Source organism: Delphinapterus leucas, chromosome 14 (assembly GCF_059928025.1).
Source record: "Delphinapterus leucas isolate spDelLeu-1000000601 "Yukka" chromosome 14, BTC_Dleu_Yukka2, whole genome shotgun sequence".
Taxonomy (NCBI): Eukaryota; Metazoa; Chordata; class Mammalia; order Artiodactyla; family Monodontidae; genus Delphinapterus; species Delphinapterus leucas.
The window spans coordinates 37756269-37778241 of record NC_143142.1 but is presented as its reverse complement, the minus strand read 5'-3'; the positions used below and the strand labels follow the sequence as shown (position 1 = coordinate 37778241).

General features: G+C 36.2%; 1 protein-coding gene across 4 annotated transcripts in view; it reads left to right on the top strand.

Moving 5' to 3' along the window:
- The window catches only part of ROCK1 (Rho associated coiled-coil containing protein kinase 1), a 146406-nt gene that overhangs the window by 95524 nt on the left and 28909 nt on the right, over positions 1 to 21973 (top strand). For all 4 annotated transcript variants that reach the window (XM_022586800.3, XM_022586798.2, XM_089894965.1 and 1 more), the window contains 7 exons: positions 3395 to 3530; positions 5745 to 5836; positions 5932 to 6178; positions 14288 to 14394; positions 15841 to 15991; positions 18027 to 18187; positions 20345 to 20529. In XM_022586800.3, the coding sequence (XP_022442508.1) occupies positions 3395 to 3530; positions 5745 to 5836; positions 5932 to 6178; positions 14288 to 14394; positions 15841 to 15991; positions 18027 to 18187; positions 20345 to 20529 (1079 nt within the window). The remainder of the gene's footprint in view (positions 1 to 3394; positions 3531 to 5744; positions 5837 to 5931; positions 6179 to 14287; positions 14395 to 15840; positions 15992 to 18026; positions 18188 to 20344; positions 20530 to 21973) is intronic.

The window sequence follows — 21973 nt, the reverse complement described above, 5'->3', positions numbered from 1 at the left end:
TGAAGCAAAAGCTGATAAAACTGAAAGGAGAAGTAGACAAATCTGCGATTACTGTTGGAGACTTTTTAAATGCCACTCTCTAGACAGAGGATCAGCAAACATATAGGAGAACTCAGCCACGCCATCAGCCAATAGGATCTATTCAACATTTGTAGACCCCTCTACCCAGCAACAGCAAAGGACATATGTTTTTCAAGCACTCAAGAAACACACACCAAGGTAGACCACATCCTAAGCAAACTTCTCCAGATTTCAAAGAATTAAAATCATACAGAGTGTGTTCTCTGACCAAAATGTGACCAAACCAGAATGAATAACAGAAAAGTATCAGGCAAATCTACAAACACGTGGAAACTAAACAACACAGTTCTAAATAATCCATAGGTCAAAGAGTCTCAAGGGGAATGAAAAAATACATTGGAATGTTAATTATATCTCATAAAGTTATTTTTCAAAGTTATGGATCTTCATCTTTTAAAAATATTTGAGGGCTTCCCTCGTGGCGCAGTGGTTAAGAGTCCGCCTGCCGATGCAGGGGACACGGGTTCGTGTCCTGGTCTGGGAAGATCCCACATGCCGCGGAGCGGCTAGGCCCGTGAGCCATGGCCACTGTGCCTGTGCGTCCGGAGCCTGTGCTCCGCAACGGGAGAGGCCACAACAGTGAGAGGCCCGTGTACCGCAAAAATAAATAAAAATATTTGAACAATGAAAATGAAAATAATACATCAAAATTTGTGGGATGCAGCTAACATAGTGCTCTAAGGGAAATGTATACACTAAATGTTTACATTAGAAAAGACGAGAAGTCTCAAATCAGTTATCTAAGCTCCTACCTCAGGAACCTAGAAAAAGAAGAGCAAAATAAACCCAAAGCAAGGAGAAGGAAGGAAAAATAAAGAGCAGAAGTCAGTGGAATTGAAAACAGAAAAATAATAGAGAAAATCAGTGATAATAAAAACCCAGCTGCTTGGAAAGATCAACAAAATTGACAGTCCTCTAGCAAGATTGTCAAAGGAAAGAAAGGACACAAATGATCAGTATCAGGAATAAAATAGAGCATATTCCTACAGACTCTACAGATATATAAAAAAAAAAATTCTTAAGGAAATACTATAAACAGTTCCAAACGAGTAAGTGTAATATTTAGGTGAAATGGACTAATTCCTCCAAAAACACAAACTGCTACAACTCACACAATGTGAAATACATTATTTGAATAGCCCTATATAACTATTAAAGTGAATTCATAATTTAAAAGCTCCCCCCAAAATTAATCTTCAAGACAGATGGTTTTACTAGAGAATTCTACCCAGTGTTTTTTTAAGATTTTTTTTTTCGATGTGGACCATTTTTAAAGTCTTTATTGAATTTGTTACAATATTGCTTCTGTTTTATGTTTTTGTTTTTTGGCCCCAAGGCATGTGGGATCTTAGCTCCCTGACCAGGGATCGAACTCCGCACCCCCTGCATTGGAAGGGGAAGTCTTAACCACTGGACCGCCAGGGAAGTCCCTATCAAGTGTTTTAAGAAGAATTAACACCAATTCTACACTCTCTCTTCTAGAAAATATAAAAGAAGGGAACATTCCCCAGTGAATTTTATGAGGCTAGAATTACCAAGATACCAAAGTCTAGCAAAGACAGTACTACAAAGAAAACTATGGATCAGTATCCCTCAATCCTAGCCAGCTGATTTTTGACCAAGGTGCAAAAGCAATTCAGTGGAGGAAGGATAGTCTTTTTAGCAAGTGGTGCTGGAGCAATTAGGTATTCATAGGCCAACATATGGACCTCAACCTCAGTCTCACATCTTATGCAAACATTAACTTAAAACAGACCATAGATTTAAACAGGGACATAAAAAATATAAAACTTCTAGGGAAAAAATAGGGGAAAGTCCTTGGGACCTGCAACTCGGTGAAGAGTTAACGCATTACACCACAACTGATCCATATAAGGAAAAAAATTCAATAAATTGGACTTCATCAAAACTTGCTCTGTGAAAGACCCTGATAAGAGGATGAAGATCTGTAGACTGGAAAAATGAACTGTTGTTACACACAGCAACTTGGATGGATCTCAAGGATATTTTGTTGAATGTAAAAAGCTAATCTCAAAAGGTCCACACTGTATGATTCCATTAATATAACATTTTCAAAATGGCAAAATTATACAGATGGAGGACCTCCTGTTGGTTGCCAGGGTTATAGGTGGTGGGAGAAGTGAGGGATGCATGTGGCTATAAGTAGTGGCTGGAAGGAGATCATTGTGCTGATGGAACAGTTCTGTGTCTTGATTGTGGTGGTGGTTACATGCATCTACACATGAGATAAAATGACATTGAACTACACATGCATGCTTTATATCAATATCAGTTTCCTGATTTTGTTATTGTACCATTGTTAATAATGTAACTGTTAGGGGAAACTGACTGGTAGGGTACATGTACTGTCTTTGAAACTTCTGAAATGTAGAATTTTAAATTTCAAAATTTAAAAATGAAAAAATAAAAGAATGATAAAATCTTACAATTGGAAAGATTTTGGATGATCTCTGTCAAATTTTACTAAATTTCTCTGACAGCATCTTACTTAAAAGATGGATTTCACTTAAAAATGGAAAAGCCCAGAAAAGCACGTACTGTAAAGGAGGTTTGTCCGGTGTGGAGTCTTAAAGATAAAAATGAAGCATCAAAAGCAGAATATGCTGATAGTGGTAACCCAGAAACAGAAGATAAATTTTTTAAGTTGTGGAATTTGGAGTATTTTTTTTCTTTAACTCTCCCCTCCCCTTAGTTTCATTTTCTAAAATAAATGTTTCTTTCATTACTCTTTAATATGCATTAGTAGGTACATACATAGAACATCTTAGGAAAGGTAAGTTGTTACAGAGATTGGGAGGGGATTAAGGGGGACCTCATACAGGGACTGGTGAACTTATTATAAACACTGTAACCTTTGGTATCATTTGAGTTTTGCACCATTTAATTATCAAATATGTAGTTATCTGATTCCTTTTATATTTCATGTTTTAAACTTTAGGATTGTAAATAAACCAAAATATTGGTAATATACAATGTGTTCATCTTAATGTGTTTGAATACAATGTGTTCAACCTTCAGTCTGACAAGATTCATAGGGTTTTTTATACTCAAGGATTTTTTTTAAATCTCTGAAAATTTTGTATGTCTAGTTAAAATAAGGGGATTCTCACTGTTTTCTTCTAAGACAAGCTAATTCTATTATTAGAAAGTTGTTGTTGTTAGGAAGTATTATCTGATTTTGAAACCAAAATATCTATCTTAAGTAATTGTGTACTTTTTAAAAAAAGAACAGAGTATTCCCTTGAATAAATGAGGAGTATTAATTGTAGTGGTAACTCTTCTCATAATTTAGGGGAATCAAAGAAGAAACCTAGAATCTACAGTGTCTCAGATTGAGAAGGAGAAAATGTTGCTACAGCATAGAATTAATGAGTACCAAAGAAAAGCAGAACAGGAAAATGAGAAGAGGAGGAATGTAGAAAATGAAGGTAAATTGTTACTTCCTTTGAAAAACACTGGAATTTCTAACACTATCTTGAGGTCTTCGTCTTGAGGTTGTTTTAAATTTAGTGCCTGTTATATATTTTTGAAGCCACAGTCCTAAGACACCTCATGAGCTAAATACCCATGTCCCAAAATTTATTTATAACATATTGGATTCAGTAGTAATGTTTTAGCTAGTACTGATTTTTATCCTTGTGTGTATATTGGAATTTCTTGGGAAACTTCAAAGAAAACTAATGCCTAAACTTCAGAAATTCTAATTTAATTGATCTAGACATGTAGACTGGGCATTGGTATTTTTAATAAGCTCTCTAGGAACTTCTAACAAGTAGCCACATTTTAGAACAACAAGACTAGAATTTTTGATATTAGTGTTACAAATTTAAAATAGCTTTCTACATCCTTTGATCCAGTGATTTCACTTCTAGAAATTTATTTCACATATACTTGTGCACATGTATACTGATATAGAAACAAAGCTATTCATTTTAGAATTGTTTAAAATGGCAAAAATTATAAACAATGTAAATGTAATCAGTGGTATAATAAATTTTAGTATATATGGTAGAATACTATGCATTTTATAAAAGAATAAAGTATCTCTTGGGCTTCCCTGGTGGCGCAGTGGTTAAGAATCTGCCTGCCAGTGCAGGGGACATGGGTTCAAGCCCTGGTCTGGGAAGATCCCACATGCTGCAGAGCACCTAAGCCCGTGAGCCACAACTACTGAGCCCACGTGCCACAACTACTGAAGCCCATGCTCCTAGAGCGTGTGCTCCGCAACAAGAGAAGCCACCGCAATGAGAAGCCCGTGCACCGCAACGAAGAGTAGCCCAACTAGAGAAAAGCCCTCGCACAACAATGAAGACCCAACGCAGAAATAAATAAATAAATTAATTAATTAAAAAAAAAGAATTTAGGGCTTCCCTGGTGGCGCAGTGGTTGGGAGTCCGCCTGCTGATGCGGGGGACGTGGGTTCGTGCCCCGGTCCAGGAGGATCCCGCATGCCGCGGAGTGGCTGGGCCCGTGAGCCATGGCCGCTGGGCCTGCGTGTCCGGAGCCTGTGCTCCGTGGCGGGGGTGGGGGGCCACAACAGTGAGAGGCCCGTGTACCACAAAAGGAAAAAAAAAAAAGAATTTAAAAATATTTTTTTAAAAAGAATAAAGTATCTCTTTATAAACTGTTATAAAAGAATCTCTAAAATGTATCTTTACCAAAAAAAGTACAGATTGTTTAAAACAAGATTGCTTGTCTATATATGTTTAAGTGTGTGTGTGTGTGTGTGTGTGTGTGTGTGTGTGTAGACATGCATGTGAAAACATATATATATATATATATTTGTGTTTTTATATATTAAGGTATGGATACACAGACTATCTTAGGAAGGATATGCAAGGAATTAGTAATAGTTGTTGCTGAGGAGGAGAGCCAGAGGGGCTGGGAGACGACGTGGAGGGAGAAAGACTCATGCTATACTATACACCATTTGGTACCTTTTGAATTTTGAAGCATTTTATTTATTTAGTTAGTTACATCTTTATTGGAGTATAATTGCTTTACAGTGTTGTGTTTCTGCTGTATAATAAAGTGGATCAGCTATATGTATACATATATCCCCATCCCTCCTCCCCCGTGAGCCTTCTTCCCACCCTCCCTATACCATTCCTCTAGGTCGTCACAAAGCATCGAGCTGATCTCCCTGTGCTATGTGGCTGCTTCCCACTAGCCATCCATTTTACATTTGGCAGTGTATATATGTCAATGCTACTCTCTCCCTTCGTCCCAGTTCCCCCCCGCCACCCCACCCTGTGTCCTCAAGTTCATTCTGTATGCCTGCGTCTTTATTCCTGCCCTACCATTAGTTGAACCATTTTAAAAATAATTGAACTAATCAAAGATTTGTACTATTCAAAAATAGGTAATATTAAAATTAGCTTTATATAATTTCACTAATAGATTAACCTTTATGAAAGGAATAAAAGAATTTAAAATATTACAGCAGTGGAAACATCTGTTTTTGCATTCTGTATTATAAAACAGTGCTCTACTTTTTGATAAATTTAAAATGTAGGTACTTCCAAGTTGGAATATGGACCTAATGTAGCTTACTTTTATGGCCTAAGACCAAATTTCATTTTTTAAAAGGGATTTATATGTTTCCTCTATGAAAACTTACATATTATTCCTTCATTTTCTAGTTTCTACATTAAAGGATCAGTTGGAAGACTTAAAGAAAGTCAGTCAGAATTCACACCTTGCTAATGAGAAGCTGGCACAATTACAAAAGCAGGTAAGTTTTTGGAGTGAGGTGGTTTTTTTTTTAATCAAAATTTAAGTTTGATTGTGTTTTGGTAAAAAACTATTTTCTTGCTCTTTTTTAATTAGCTAGAAGAAGCCAATGACTTACTTAGGACAGAATCAGACACAGCTGTAAGATTAAGGAAGAGTCACACCGAGATGAGCAAATCAATTACTCAGCTAGAGTCCCTGAATAGAGAATTGCAGGAGAGAAATAGAATTTTGGAGAATTCCAAGTCACAAATGGACAAGGATTATTACCAGCTGCAAGCTGTATTAGAAGCTGAACGAAGAGACAGAGGTCATGATTCTGAGATGATTGGAGACCTACAAGGTAATATTTTTTCTTACTCTGGTAAAATAGACATAAAATTTACTGTTTTAGCCATTTTTAAGTATACAGTTCAGTGGCATAAAATACATTCACATTGTCATGCAACAATCACTACTGTCCATCTCCAGAACTTTTTTTATCATTCCAAACTAAAAAATCTATACCCATTAAATCTATACCCCATTTCCCACTCTCCCCAGCCCCTGGTAACCACCATTCTACTTTATGTCTCTGAATTTGACTACCTCATAGAAGTTATTATTTATCCTTTTGTGTCTGTCTTATTCCAGTTAGCTTAATGTCTTCAAGATTCATCCATGTTGTGGCATGTATCAGAATTTCTTTCCTCTTCAAGGTTGTATACTGTTCCATTGTATTTATACCATATATACCACATTTTGTTTATCAATGGAAGGTAATTTTTTAAATTTATATATATTTTTAATTTATAGTTTATTTTTAATTGTAGCTAAAAACATAAAATTTACCATCTTAATTTTTAAGTGTGTAAGGTGATATATTTTTGATCATATTGTCCTCATAAAGAAAATGACCTTGGCCCCCATACACTGTTGGTGGGAATGTAAATTGGTGCAGCCACTCTGGAAATTGCCAAGATAGGGAAACAACCTAAATGTCCATCAACAGACGAAAGGATAAAGAAGATGTGGTATATATATACTACAGAATACACTACTCAGCTATTAAAAAAAGAATGAAATTTTCCCATATGCAGCAACATGGATGGACTTGGAGAGCATTATGCTAAGTGAAATAAGTCCAAGAAAGACAAATACTGTATATCACTTATATGTGGAATCTAAAAAGTACAGCAAACTAGTGAATATAACAGAAAAGCAGGCTAACAGATGTAGAGAACAAACTACTGGTTACCAGTGGGGGGAGGGGCAATTAAGAGGTACAAACTATTAGGTATAAAATAAGCTACAAGGATATATTGTACAACCTGGGGAATATAGCCAAATTTTATAATAGCTGTAAATGGAGTATAACCTTTAAAAATTATGAATTACTATATAGTACACCTGTAATTTATATAATATTGTACATCAGCTATACTTCAATAAAAAAGAAAGAAAATGACCTTGCTAATACTGGAAATGGTTAGCATTCTTTCTGTTTCAGGATAATTTGTATCAAATTGTAATTTCTTCACTCTCTCAGGCACCCTTGTGATGGAGGTAATGTGAATATTTCCAATTTTACAGCCAGTTACTGAAAAGTTAATTTTTTTTTTTTTTTTTTTGCGGTACGCGGGCCTCTCACTGCTGCGGCCTCTCCCGTTGCGGAACACAGGTTCCGGACGCACAGGCTCAGCGGCCGTGGCTCACGGGCCCAGACGCTCCGCGGCATGTGGGATCTTCCCGGACTGGGGCACGAACCCGTGTCCCCTGCATCGGCAGGCGGATTCTTAACCACTGTGCCACCAGGGAAGTCCCTGAAAACTTAATTTTTTTTTTTTCCAGTACGCGGGCCTCTCGCTGTTGTGGCCTCTCCCATTGCAGAGCACAGGCTCCGGACGCGCAGGCTCAGTGGCCATGGCTCACGGGCCCAGCCGTTCCACGGCATGTGGGATCTTCCCGGACCGGGGCATGAACCCGTGTCCCCTGCATCGGCAGGTGGACTCTCAACCACTGCGCCACCAGGGAAGCCCTGAAAACTTAATTTTTAAAAGTGCCCAATTCACAAAAGTCTTACTCATAGTGGAACTAACCAGGCAGAGAAGATTATCACTATTAAAACCTGGGAATTCCTCATGCATTGTTGGTAGAAATAGAAATTAAACTGCAGAAAGGGAATCCCATTGCAAATAAAGAATTTGGTACTTGGAAAGGTTAGGACTAGAGATATCAGCAGCCTTTGTGGTCTAAAAGTTTCCTTTTAGACTCACAAACTGTTCACGGTAATAAAATCATTTTGTTTTCAACAAGATTCCTGGCTTCCACTTCTCACATTTTTTTCTGTTTCTGTCAGCATCAGCATCCATACTACCTAATCAAAACAGATATGCATGGAAGTTGCCAGATCTTTCAGGGAAAATTAGGGGGTGGGATAGTCCATTTTAACCTAAGTCACAGGATGTGAACATAGTTTGGGGTCTCATGGGGCTTGATGATTAGCTGTAATTCTGTGGAGAGAGGTCAGGGTCAGTTTTTGGACTTTGGAAACAGAAATTAGGATCTCCTGTTGGTTCTTAGCTGAGGAGTGTTCTGCAATCTTATTTCTCAGGGACTAGGCTTAAAATAGATCTGAATATAACCAAGAAAGTATCCTCATTATATATATTAGAAAACTCATACTCCACTTCCTTAAATTGCTTCTCTAGGCCTCTTCATATTACAGCTTATTAGCTGTGTGCAGGTCACTTCTTCTGCTTTATTTATAAACCAGGAAGATTAGGTGACCCCTGTAAATTCTTTCAATTCTAAAATTCTTTAAGTCTGTGATTTTCCAGATAACGCTGAGCTTGAAGTGCTTGCTTTCAAGGACGAGACCATCATTATGTGTTCATCAACAATGGTTTTAACTGACTCTGTTGTTTAGATATTGGTGAAGTTAAGGAAGATTCATAGCATGACCTATTGTTGATGTTTATCCTTTTTCAATGCTTTCTTTAAGGTTTATTTTTTAATTTAAATGTGAATCAAAGTTCACACACATTAAAAAGCACAAAACTTATATGAGCCTCAACATACAAGGTGCATTGTGGTAAAACATGCACACACGTAAACATAAAATTTTTACGTTGATTTTTTATGGTTCTTAAGACATTTCAGATCCCTCAGGTATAAATTTCTTATAGTTTGGGAGGCTAGCCTTGTGGCACAGTAACAATTGTTGCCTAGTTGAATGCTCTCCATGTACACTATTGAGCAGAAGCTTCTTCGTGTGTATGGGAAATGACTTCCCAAATATAATTGGATAGTATATACTTTAGGTTTTGTGGGCCACATACGATCTCTGTTACATAGTCTTCTGTTTTGCTTTTTATAAGCCTTTAAAAATGACAAAAACATTCTTAGCTTCATGTCTATAGGGAAATAGGCTGAGGGAATAGTATATCATAGTGTAATGCACTTTTGTTTTTAACTGTTACATGGGCATTTGGAAATTGTGTAAGTTTTTTACTTGGTATGTTTTTGGATTTGACTTTTGGAAGAAAAACAATAGATCCATTTTCTAATCTAACCACTTTTCTAAGACTCCATTTATTCTTTGTGTCTTTGATTTGCCAAATTTTGAAACATATTTTAAAAGTTAACACTATGACTGTAGTCTTTTTTCTCATAGCCCCCTTGTATTTCTAACAGCTTTTTTTATATTGTTTTATTGAGGTGAAATTCATATAACATAAAGTTAACCATTTAAAAGTGTACAATTCAGTGGCATTCAGTACATTCACAGTGTTGTACAACCACCTTGTCTATCTAGTTCCAAAACATTTTCATTAACCCAGAAGAAAACCTTGTACCCATTAAGCTTTCCTTCCCTATATGCCTCTCTACCTAGCCCCTAGCAACCACCAATCTGTTTTATATTTCTGAATTTACTTGTTCTGGATATTTCATATAAATGACATCATACAGTATGTGACCTTTTGTATCAGGCTTCTTTCACTTAGCATATATATATATATATATTTTTTTTTTGCTGTACGCGGGCCTCTCACTGTTGTGGCCTCTCCTGTTGCAGAGCACAGGCTCCGGACGCGCAGGCTCAGCGGCCATGGCTCACGGGCCTAGCCGCTCTGCGGCATGTGGGATCTTCCCGAACCGGGGCACGAACCCGTGTCCCCTGCATCAGCAGGCGGACTCTCAACCACTGTGCCACCAGGGAAGCCCGACGAAGTCCAGTTTAATATATATTGCTTATGCTTTTGGTGTCATATCATAATACATTGCCAAATTGAGCATCATGAAGGTTTACCCCTATGTCTTCTTCTAAAAATTGTATGGTTTTAGCATTTATATTTAGGTCTCTGACTAACTTGAGTTAATTTTTGTATATGGTATGATGTGTAGGGGTCCAATTTCATTCTTTTACGTGTGGATATCTGGTTGTCCCAGTACCATTTGTTGAAGAGACTACTTTTTCCCCCACTGAATGGTCTTGGCATCATTGTTGAAAATCAATTGGCTATAGGTATACAGTTTTGTTTCTAGATTCTCAATTCTATTCAGTTGGTCTATATGTCTGTTCTTAGACCAGTACCACACTGTTTTGGTCACTGTAGCTTTACAGCAAGTTTTGAAATTGGAAGTTTGAGTTTTTCAGCTTTGTTGTTCTTTTTCAATGCTGTTTTAGATATTCCAGTCTGCAAGTAATTCCATATGAATGTGAGGATCTGCTTTTCCATATCTGCATAAAATATCTTTGGAGTTTTTATAGGGATTGCATTGAATCTATAGATTGCTTTGGGTAGTATTGCCATCCTAACATATTAAGACTTCTAATCCATGAACACAGGATATATTTCCATTTATTTTGGTATTTAAAAATTTCATTTCAGCATTTATTTATTTATTTATTTATTAGTTTCAGTGTACAAGTCTTACACCTCCTTGGTTAAATTATTCCTAGGTATTTTGTTCTTTTTGATGCTGTTATAAATGGAATTATCTTAGTTTTCCTTTTGTATTGTTTATTAAGTATGGTGTTAGCTGTGGATATTTCATAATACCCAGCTTTTGTATATTTTTAATGCAGCATTGTTTGGTGTGTTAAGGTTTTATAACTTCTGTATCTTCTTACTGGATTAAAATTGTATTATGGATGATATTAAATATATCTGACCTTGAGGGGTTTTTCCCTTAATTTGCACTTTCCTGTTGTATCTTGCCCGTTTATTTATTTATTTGTTTGTTTATTTATATATATAATTTTTTAAAAATTTATATTTTTGGCTGCGTTGGGTCTTCATTGCTGCGTGTGGGCTTTCTCTAGTTGCAGCGAGCGGGGGCTACTCTTCCTTGAGGCACGCGGGCTTCTCATTGTGGTGGCTTCTTTTGTTGCAAAGCACAGGCTCTAGGCACACGGGCTTCAGTAGTTGTGGCGCATGGGCTCAGTAGTTGTGGCTCGCAGGCTGTAGAGCGCATGTTCAGTAGTTGTGGTGCATGGGCTTAGTTGCTCAGAAGCATGTGGGATCTTCCCGGAGCAGGGATTGAACCTGTGTCCCCTGCATTGGCAGGCAGATTCTTAACCACTGCACCACAAGGGAAGTCCCCATTCCTTTGTTTTTAATTTTTATATATAGTTGATGGGCCTCAAATTTAGATAGTAGATTTCATATTTGGGGATTTTAACATATTTAGATTTTTCACAGTGAGTTTTTTTTTGTTTCTGTTTTTGAGACTTAACATATCTGTACATATTAAAATAAATAAAAAATATGTATCTGGAAAAATTTTCACAGCATGAACACACCCATATAGAAACTGAATATTACCAGCAGCCCAGAAGTTCCCTTGTACTTCTGCTTAGTCACTAACCCTTTTTCCCCGAAGTAATCACTGCTCTGACTTCTAACACATAAGTTAGTTTTGCTTGTTTTTGAACTTTTATATATGGAATCATGCAGAAAACACTCCTTTGTTTCTGGTTTATTTCATTCAACATTGTTTGTGAGGTTCATCCGTATTGTTGTATATGGCAGTAGTTTGTTCTTCTTGCTGTATAGTACTCCATGTATTTTGTATGACCACTGCAATTTATCAGCTATTTTGTGGTAATGGCTTTTAAATCAGATATTCTGATTGTTTCCATTCGGGGATTATTGTGAATAATGCTGATATGAACTTTCTTGTACATATTCTTTGGTAATCATACATATGCTTCCTTTTGGTATATACCTAGAAGTGGTAGAACCATAGAGTATATTTAGCTTTAGTAAATACATCCAAGTATTTCAAAGTAGGTGCACCAGTTTACATTCACCAGCAATGTATGAGAGTTCTGGTTGTTTCACTGCCTCCTCAAGGATAGTACTCATCCCCACTGAGTTTTGTCAGTCTTACTGTTTTAGCCATTCAGGTGGAGCCTGATGGTATTTCCTTAGGGGTTAGTTTCCATTTCCCTGGTGTCCGAGATTGAGCAACTTTTCACATGTTTATTGGCAATTTGTGATATGCTCTTCAAGTCTTTTGCCCCCCCCCACTTTTCTTATTGGATTGTTTGCTTTTTTCTTGTTGGTTTGTGGAAGTCCTAGATATTAGTCCCTTATCAAATTTATGTACCATAATTATCTTCTTCCACTCTGTGGTTTTCCTTTTCACTCTTAAATCCTGTCTGCCAATGAACAGGAGGTCTTACTTTTCTTATTTTTAATGTAGTCCTATTTTTTTTTCTTTTGTGGTCAGTGCTATTTAGTGTGGCCTATTGAATTCTTTGATTAAATCATGAGGATATTATTCCCTATTTTCCTCTAGAAGCTTTATTGTTTTGATCTGCTTAGGTTATGATCCCTGATATTTTGGTTCTTATTCCTTCTACTGTATATATATATATATATATTTTTTAATGTGAAGCTTTTTTGCTTTCATGTATTGTACAGACAAGTTATAGTTTCTTCCTAGCATTTTTTTAAAAATACAATAAATGAGGAAAATAAAATATATTTAACATACCTTTTATAAAGTTACTAGGACTCTAATGAATTCAACCCATATATTTTCATTACTTTGTCTTCTTGAGAGTTGGTTTATATGAACAACTTCTACACAGAAATTCAGTTTAACCTGAGTATACTATCTTTCTACAGATTTTTAAAACCTATTATTTATTATAAATACAGGAAGAAGCATTTTTTAAATAGCACTTTAACTTTAAACATCTTGCCATGTTTGCTTTATCTCTCTCCATACAAACACACACATTCTCTGTATTTTTGCTCAACCATTTGAAAGAAACTAGCAGGTGTTTCTTTCTCCTATATGAAAATATTCCTATGTGAACAGAATGCCACATTGCCTGTGGGTGTAAATAAAATTGCTTCATTGCTCTCTAGATCCTAGAACTAGCCTACCAGACAAACCTTATCACGTGCCAAAGATTTAATATTCATTTGTTCATTAAAGAACTACTTCAGGGGCTTCCCTGGTGGCGCAGTGGTTGAGAGTCCGCCTGCCGATGCAGGGGACACGGGTTCGTGCCCCAGTCCGGGAAGATCCCACATGCCACGGAGCGGCTGGGCCCGTGAGCCATGGCCGCTGAGCCTGCGCGTCCGGAGCCTGTGCTCCACAACGGGAGAGGCCCCAACAGTGAGAGGCCCGTGTACCAGAAAAAAAAAAAAAAAAAAGAACTACTTCAGAAACAGTAAAATATAGGAGGCAGGTTGAGTGCCTTGAAGACTTTGGCAAGTACTGCAAGTTAAACACTAAACTTTAAGAAGTACAAATTTTTTCCGGGTCTTTTAGGGTGCTTTATCCATTTCCCCGTCAAATCTTAGGCCACATTGAATCACAAAATAAGAAAATAGGTTTTTACTTTTGAACTAGACAATATAATTATATTCATATATGTTAGGTTCTACATGTATTAAATTGTGTTTATTAAGTACTTATGCATTAAAAACATAAAACGTAAAGCATATCTTAATGAGTAGAGTTTCTAAATATGTGAGTTGCTACCATTGCATGACATGAGCATCAGGTAGGTTAACACTAAGCTTTGTTAGAGGACTTGAATTCCTTAAAACTTAGTTTCTTTAGTAATGGAGTTTTTCTTCATTAAGTTTAAGAGTAATTAAACACTTTTCAGAATGTCTGATACATAAAAAAGCACTTAAATACTTGCCTTAATTAACATGGGGAAAAGAGCACTCGATTAGGACTCAGATCTGATTTCTGGACGAAGCTCAGGCTTATCTCTTTGACCATGTGTAAAATGAATATATACTAGATGATCTCCAACTAGAATTAACATTTTTATCACTATGTATTGTAGTTATTGTATATACTGCTAAGAAAACACTTAATAAATTTCTGTCTGATCAGGAGATTTTAAACTTTTTTTATCTTAATGATAATGCTGGGGAAAAAAAGATTTCTCTTTCAATGACTATGTGACTTGAACTTTTTTCTTACTTGATAGCTCGAATTACATCTTTACAAGAGGAGGTGAAGCATCTCAAACATAACCTTGAAAGAGTGGAAGGAGAAAGAAAAGAGGCTCAAGACATGCTTAATCATTCAGAAAAGGTAAATGATTTAACATATACCAATTATGAGATAGTATTTACTGATTATCAGACATTATAAGATGGTTTTATAAAAGATCATTCATTCCTAATCTTTATCTGTTTACATTTCTAGAAGTTTTTATTGTTGGTTGCTGTGTGAAGGTGTATGTGGGTCTTAATTTGGGCTTTTTAGGGTGTTATTTTTTGTTTTGTTTTGTTTTGTTTGTTTTTTGGGGGTGTTTTGGCGGTACGCGGGCCTCTCACTGTTGTGACCTCTCCCGTTGCGGAGCACCGGCTCCGGACGCGCAGGCTCAGCGGCCATGGCTCACGGGCCTAGCCGCTCCGCGGCATGTGGGATCCTCCCGGACCGGGCACAAACCCGTGTCCCCTGCGTCGGCAGGTGGACTCTCAACCACTGCACCACCAGGGAAGCCCTAGGGTGTTATTTTTATTTGTTTGTTTCTACCCTTGAAGGGTATCAGATAACTGATATTATCTGATCATCACAAATTGCTTTGGTTTGGAGATACCTCTTCATATAGAATTTTTCCCCCATTTTTTGTACATGGGTAAGATGAAGATGCTGAACCTTACTAATTATGAAGAAGGAAAACAAAGGATTAGTATGTAGTAGACCATGTGTGCCTTTTCCATTTCGTTAGTAAGAGTTAGCAAAATAGTAAAGAGCATACATAATGTAATTGGTCTTTGCATGTAGAATTTTCATAACAGTCAAAAAATGCCATTGGTTATCCTCTGTCCTTACCTTGCTAAGAAAAGGATTAAATAGGTAATATGCAGATTTAGCTTACCTCCCTGAAATGTTGTAGGTTTACTAGATCATCAGATAAATGATCAGAAAATTCACCACTTATCTTGTCCTTTGGACATGTTTTGTGTCATTCAGAATAGCTTTTTGATGTCTGAGTCTGATATAAGTTTGGAAATAGGATGAAAGAAGAAGAGTAGAAGTACCCAAACAGGAATGGAATACATGTTGACATTCTTTTGTCAGAGCAAGGTAAATCTAGGTGTAGATGCAATTGTAAATAGAGATCAGTTTTTTTTAATGGTAGCACAAATTTTTAAATGAACTGAAGAATTGTCCTATTCATTTCTGATCCTCTCAGTGAACCCCCTTGAACATAACAGAACTCTGCCCTGCCATCAGCCATGGCTAATGATTCACATGGGGAGGGGTGAGGGGTAGAAAAAAGGTGATATTTTGCTTTTAATTATATGTGCTTATTGTGATTTTTAAAGTAAGACATTATAGATGGTGTGAAATATACAAGAAGTATAAAAATAAAGCTGTGTCTTGAATAAAAATATTTAAGTATATATGGTGTAACATTTCAAGCCAATGTGATTCATGTATTATCTCTTATGGGATATTAATTAATATAAGATTTAATGATGTGCCTCTTGCACAGCATAGTATATGACTCTCATTCTCATTTTACAGGAAAAGAATAACTTAGAAATAGATTTAAACTACAAGCTTAAATCATTACAGCAAAGGTTAGAACAAGAGGTAAATGAACATAAAGTAACCAAAGCTCGTTTAACTGACAAACATCAATCTATTGAAGAGGCCAAGTCTGTTGCAATGTGTGGTAAGTGTCAGTTTTAATATTTTCTACATGATTAGTTTTTAAATAATGCCAACAAAAATATTTTGATTTTTATCAAATTTTATTGTGTAGTAGTTTAAACTCTTAGAAATTATAAATGATGATCTGGGAAAAGTGTGCCTTCCTTTTTTGATACCTTCCATTTTTTAAAATGACAATTTCACCTGCTAGTTCTCTTACTCTACCATTCTCTACTCCCTATACTACCCTCTACTCCCTGTAAAAGTCAGTGGATTCTTATTTCTCCCAGTTTTTCAGCCCTTTCCTTTGTTTTCTTCGAGATCCATTCTGGAACTCATTGTCTGTTAATTCATCTGCTTTCTTGCTCTGAACCCTCAACTCTCATTCCTTTGTATTTCCACTGTGTTATGCCTCTAAGCACAACAGATCTAGATCAGACTAGCCGGCCACTTTTCATTGCTTCAAATAGTTCTTCAGATGGATGTTATCCCAATGCCTTGTCTCCAGCCTCAGGTGAGCTGTCATTTTTATATATGTCACTCATATTAAATAGGTAATATGCACATCAGTTTTTCTCCTAAACTTTTATTTCTCTCCTCAAGCTTCCTATGCCATTTCTTTATCACTTTAATTTTAGGTGAACATTCTCCTATTTCAAAAAGAAATTGTGAAATCATAGGTGTGAACCCCTCAGAATCTAATTCTCTAACTTAATCAACCTGTCTTACTACTTTACCCATGTTCATTATCTTCCTTCTCATCTTAGAGGAGGGTGATCCTCTTCCTGTCCTTGCTAATATGTTCTAGCTGTATTCAGATCTACCCTCTTATCTCAACTTATTATTTCTTTTTCTCCTCTTTATTCTCAAGCTTTTTTCCTCCACTGAATTTCTTCCTGTCGTAAACATGTACAAGTCTCTCCCATCTTAAAAAAAAAAAAAAAAGACAAACCCTTGCAGCAACCTGTGATCCTTAACTAATTGCCACTGTTTTATTCCATCCCTTTATAGCCAAACTTATAAAAAGATGTCTTCCTTTTCTTCACCTTCTACTCACTTCTTAACCTGCTGTAACCTGGAAATGTTACCTGGCGCCTTAAATTCAGTTTATTCAAGGGAAAACGTGTTACCTTATCTATCAGACCTGCCCTTACCCCTATTCTGACTGTCTTGGTTAACGGCTGTCTAGTTTTTATGAGCCCAGGCTTGTAATCAGACAAATCTACTTTGCCTCTTAGCCACTCTGTATTAAAAAAAAAAAAAATTAGGTGGGAAAATGCATCTAAACTGCCTGTACATAAAAAGCTTTCAGTAAATGGGAGATATTATCATGGTTATGGGTGATGGTATTCAACATCCAGGGGCCCAAGCCAGAAATCTGGGAATTATTCAGGAAGTTCCATTCTGATGGTTTCTGTTTTGTCACCTAGAGGACAGTCTGAAAGTGAGAAAGCAGACTTATTAAGTTTGAAACCTGATGGTGCAACTTAAGAGTTGCAGGACCCTAGAAAATTAACCTTCAGAACCTTAGTTACCGTATCTCAAAAAGGGAACCTCACTGTAGACTAATATCTTCTGATAATAATTAAAATAGGTATTATACTGTCACGGAATCTTGTCTGAGTTGCATAAATTATTATTATACATCACAGCCTTAAGCTTCGGAAACTTTTCTGGAACAATGCTAGGTATAGATTAATAACCACAATCTTATTTTTCTACTTTTATCTGAACTACCTCCATTCTTCTCCTTAGATACTCCACTTTTTTCCAGCTATACTTTCACCTTCTGGTCTGAAAATGGGACTGAATAGTCTCTCAGATCATTGGTCAAGGGATGGATTTGGGAGATTCGTTATATTTTATGACTCTCTTCCTTTAGAGATCCCACTATACAAATAATTCATAATGTTAGAACTTCTATAATGAATAGCTCTAAAAGAGTCCCAGGATAAAAACAGTAGGGATTTTTGGCACCTAGGTGTCTTACACAGCCCATGAAAGTGAAAAGCATGTCGTTTTCTTTAAATGTACGTTTATAACTTTTTCTTTCACAGAGATGGAAAAAAAGCTGAAGGAAGAGAGGGAAGCTCGAGAGAAGGCTGAAAATAGGGTTGTTCAGATTGAGAAGCAGTGCTCCATGCTAGATGTTGATCTAAAACAATCTCAGCAGAAGCTAGAGCATTTGACTGAAAATAAAGAAAGGATGGAGGATGAAGTAAGAAAAATAATACTAATTTTGTTCATCTTATAAAAGAGAATATCATTGTTATGACTAAAAAGTCATTATCTATAATTTAAACAACATGGTGGAGATTTTAATAAAATAACTTATATGTATCTGTGTTCACTGCTGTAAGGTCACCACTATATCCCTAACTCCTAAAACTTTCATCTTCGTATTGTGAACATTCACACCATAGGTTCTATACCATTTTGCACTGTGACAGTACAACTGTAAAGTGTCACAGCTCCTCCCCTGAAGAAACTGACCATTTGCTTTTTAAGAGAGAGAGAGAGAAAAAAAGAAAACCTCTTTATTGTCAGGTATCCAGTAATCCCCAAGAGGAGCATTGTTTTTCGATTTCAAAAGAAGCATTAAAGTGTAGAGTCTTGCTTGATTTACATAGATAGAAAGCAGTAAATAAAGAGATAAAATGATATTATATCCTAGTGATTGGTGTATGTACTTTATTTATTTTTAAAATTTATTTTATTTATTTATTTTTGGCTGCATTGGGTCTTTGTTGCTGCACGTGGGCTTTCTCTAGTTGTGGTGAGCGGGGACTGCTTCTCATTGCAGTGGCTTCTCTTGTTGCGGAGCACAGGCTCTAGGCACGCGGGCTTCAGTAGTTGCAGCACACGGGCTCTGTAGTTGTGGCGCACGGGCTTCGTTGCTCGGCGGCATGTGGGATCTTCGTGGACCAGGGCTCGAACCTGTGTCCCCTGCATTGGCAGGCGGATTCTTAACCACTGCACCACCAGAGAAGCCGGTATATGTACTTTAGAAATTATAAGACCAAAAATAATTAGTTCACATATGTAAATTAGAGAAGGGAGAAAGAGAAGATTAGATTAATGAGGAAAGCCTTCACAAAGGAGGAATGGGTTGTCACCTATATTTCAAAGGTTGAGTAAGGCCTGAAAAGGTGATAGTTTGAAAGTCAGAAGCCTGAATTGGTAGAGGGAACATTTTAAGTATAGATAAAAGAGTAATTACTGAATGCTTAAGGAGGTAGGTAAGTGAGGGACAAAAAGCGACTTGATCAAACCAGGAAAGGAGAGACATACTGAGTAGTCATGGGGGAAACCTGGAGGGCAAAGTATTGATAGTTTTTAAAACTATAAAGCTATAGATGAAAACACTCTTTCAGGAAAAGTAATCTGGTAGTGGTATATAGAATGGACAAGAAAGAAGAGAGATTAGAGATACCTAATAGAGCCAGCATGCAGGAAGAATATGTGTTGAAAATTTGGGAGATAATATTCAGTAATTTTAAAATGTAACTTTTGACCACGTGTTATCTGCCTAGCCCTGTGCCAGGAGTTGGGGTATGGAATAAGATGGCTATGGTCTTGACTTCTGTGGAACTTAGAACCCAAAGGGAAAGACAGATATTAAAATTGAATTACAAGCATGACATATTTAAAGAGGACATACCAAGTAGGAGTGTTAGGACTAATCACATCCAGGAGGTAAAGGAGGCCTCACTAAGGGTTTGGCATTTAAGAGCTGAAGAAAGAATAAATGAAGAGGGAAAGACAGAGAATAGCCTGTGCAAGAACCGTGTGGTGATGGAGAGTTTGTCACACTGGAGGATCTGAGGAGTATGATTGGATTCAGAGAATGACCAGTGATAATGCTGGGAAAGTAAACAGAATAGATCATGAAGGGCACTGTAACCACTGTAAGAATTTTTCGTTTATTAGTCCTAACGCCTAATAAGTACTTGATAAATATTTATTGAGTTGAACTAAATATATATTCAATTTGTTTTATAAACTCTGGAGGGTTGTAGATTAGAGTACAAACATTTATGAAAGAACAGGTAAATTTAAATACCATTTAGGAATGTCCCCCCAAAAGTGACTTTTATACTCGCCTTCTCCAAAATTTCCATACAGGTTGGGGTACAAAGAAACCAGATTTCTTTTCCCTCCAAGATCTCACATCTGAAATTTGGGAATTAATTTGATTTAACACTAAATTCTGCAGTAATAAATGCATAGAGCAGTGGAGACTCATTACAATACTAATATTTTCTACTTGTATAAGGAATTATAATGTACTTGAGATTTGATTAGTATTCTTTCAAATGATGTCTAATAAATTACTAAAGAGATTTACAATCCCAATTATTTTTCTCATTCATAGGTTAAGAATCTATCCCTGCAACTGGAGCAGGAGTCAAATAAGCGACTGTTGTTACAAAATGAATTGAAGACCCACGCATTTGAGGCAGACAATTTAAAAGGTTTAGAAAAGCAGATGAAACAGGAAATAAATACTTTATTGGAAGCAAAGAGATTATTAGAGTTTGAATTAGCTCAGCTTACAAAGTAAGTTTCGCAAATAACATTCTTGATTTCCTTTTTGTGTTTAGCATTTGCTTATGTGTTTCATATTTTATGTGTGTATAGGTTATGTTCTTAGAGTTTGTGAAAGGAAGATTTAGGAAAAAGCATTTAGAAAAAATAAAAGAATTTATTTGCAAAGAAGGTTTGCAAGGGAGTTCAGGCTTTGGAAAGACAGGCTTACTAAATAAAAAACACAGTTATTTAAAGGGGAAAAAAAGGACATTATCAAGACTAGTGACTTTACAATGCCTGTTTATGGTAGGAAAAACACAGTTTTCTCATATGATTTTCATATCTATGAAAGTCATCATGTTTCTTCACACTAGAATTACAAAAATGAGGAATAACCTTATTATTAAGGATTTAGTACCTTACAGAAAATGTTTAAGGTTTCTTTATTTTAGAGACTAGAATTAGACATGATGGCCCTGTATTTGTTTGTTTGTTTTATTTTGTTTCTTTGGTTCATCTCAAAGTGCAAAATGTTCTTTTTCTTCTATTCTGAGATGTGATGTGCCCGCTTACTTGAAATGGGGACAAAGCAGGGTGTCAGTATGACTTTCGGAATTTGTATAAGGACATGCTTCAGAAATTTAATATCAAAGATACCTTATACCAGACCATGAGGTTTTATTTCCTCCAAATTTATGTTATAATGTCTTCATTTGCCAGCTTTGTTTACAACACAGTAATTCCTAGGTAAAATTGCTGGGTTTGATTTTGTTGACTTTATATTGGTGAAATTCTTTTCCCCTTTTAGAGCCACTATTTTTACCAAGTAATGTGTTTTGTAGTTTTCTTCTCCCGAAATAACTTTCACTCAGCATTTAACTAATAATTATTATGTACTTTCTGTCAACCATATGCTGAAAATAAAAAGCTGTTACTATCTAATATGAAAACCTAGCAGCTGCAGATGGAATTGTTCATTGTTGAATAGCTGTCTTTGGGTTGCATTGTGTGTGTCTTTTAAGTCCTTTCCTCTCTGTGAGCAGTGTTTACGTGTACTTGTCTCTTTATCTGTGTTACTCCTCCTTTGTCAGTTGTTGTTATTGCCTCCCTTCTTACTCCTTACCTGAGTATTCATTTCCACCGCACCCTTGTGCTTAATTGACCATAAAATATAGTACTAAATTATTCTTACTATTTATTAAATATGGTCAAGTTTTTAATAGTCTACTTACAGCATAAGACATTTTAAATGTATCCCTAAGAAAGCTTTTCTTTAGAAAAATTTACCAAAAAATATTTTTATTTTTGCATTGTGGATTACTCCACAATTAATAAGTGACCTTCAGTAGAAAACTGTTCCCTCAACTTTTCATAGTATCATTTAATAAGGAGCAGACAGTGTGGCCTAACCAAATATAACTAGTAAAGTAATACTGTATAATGAAGTATGATTTTTTAAATTTTTTGGCTGCAC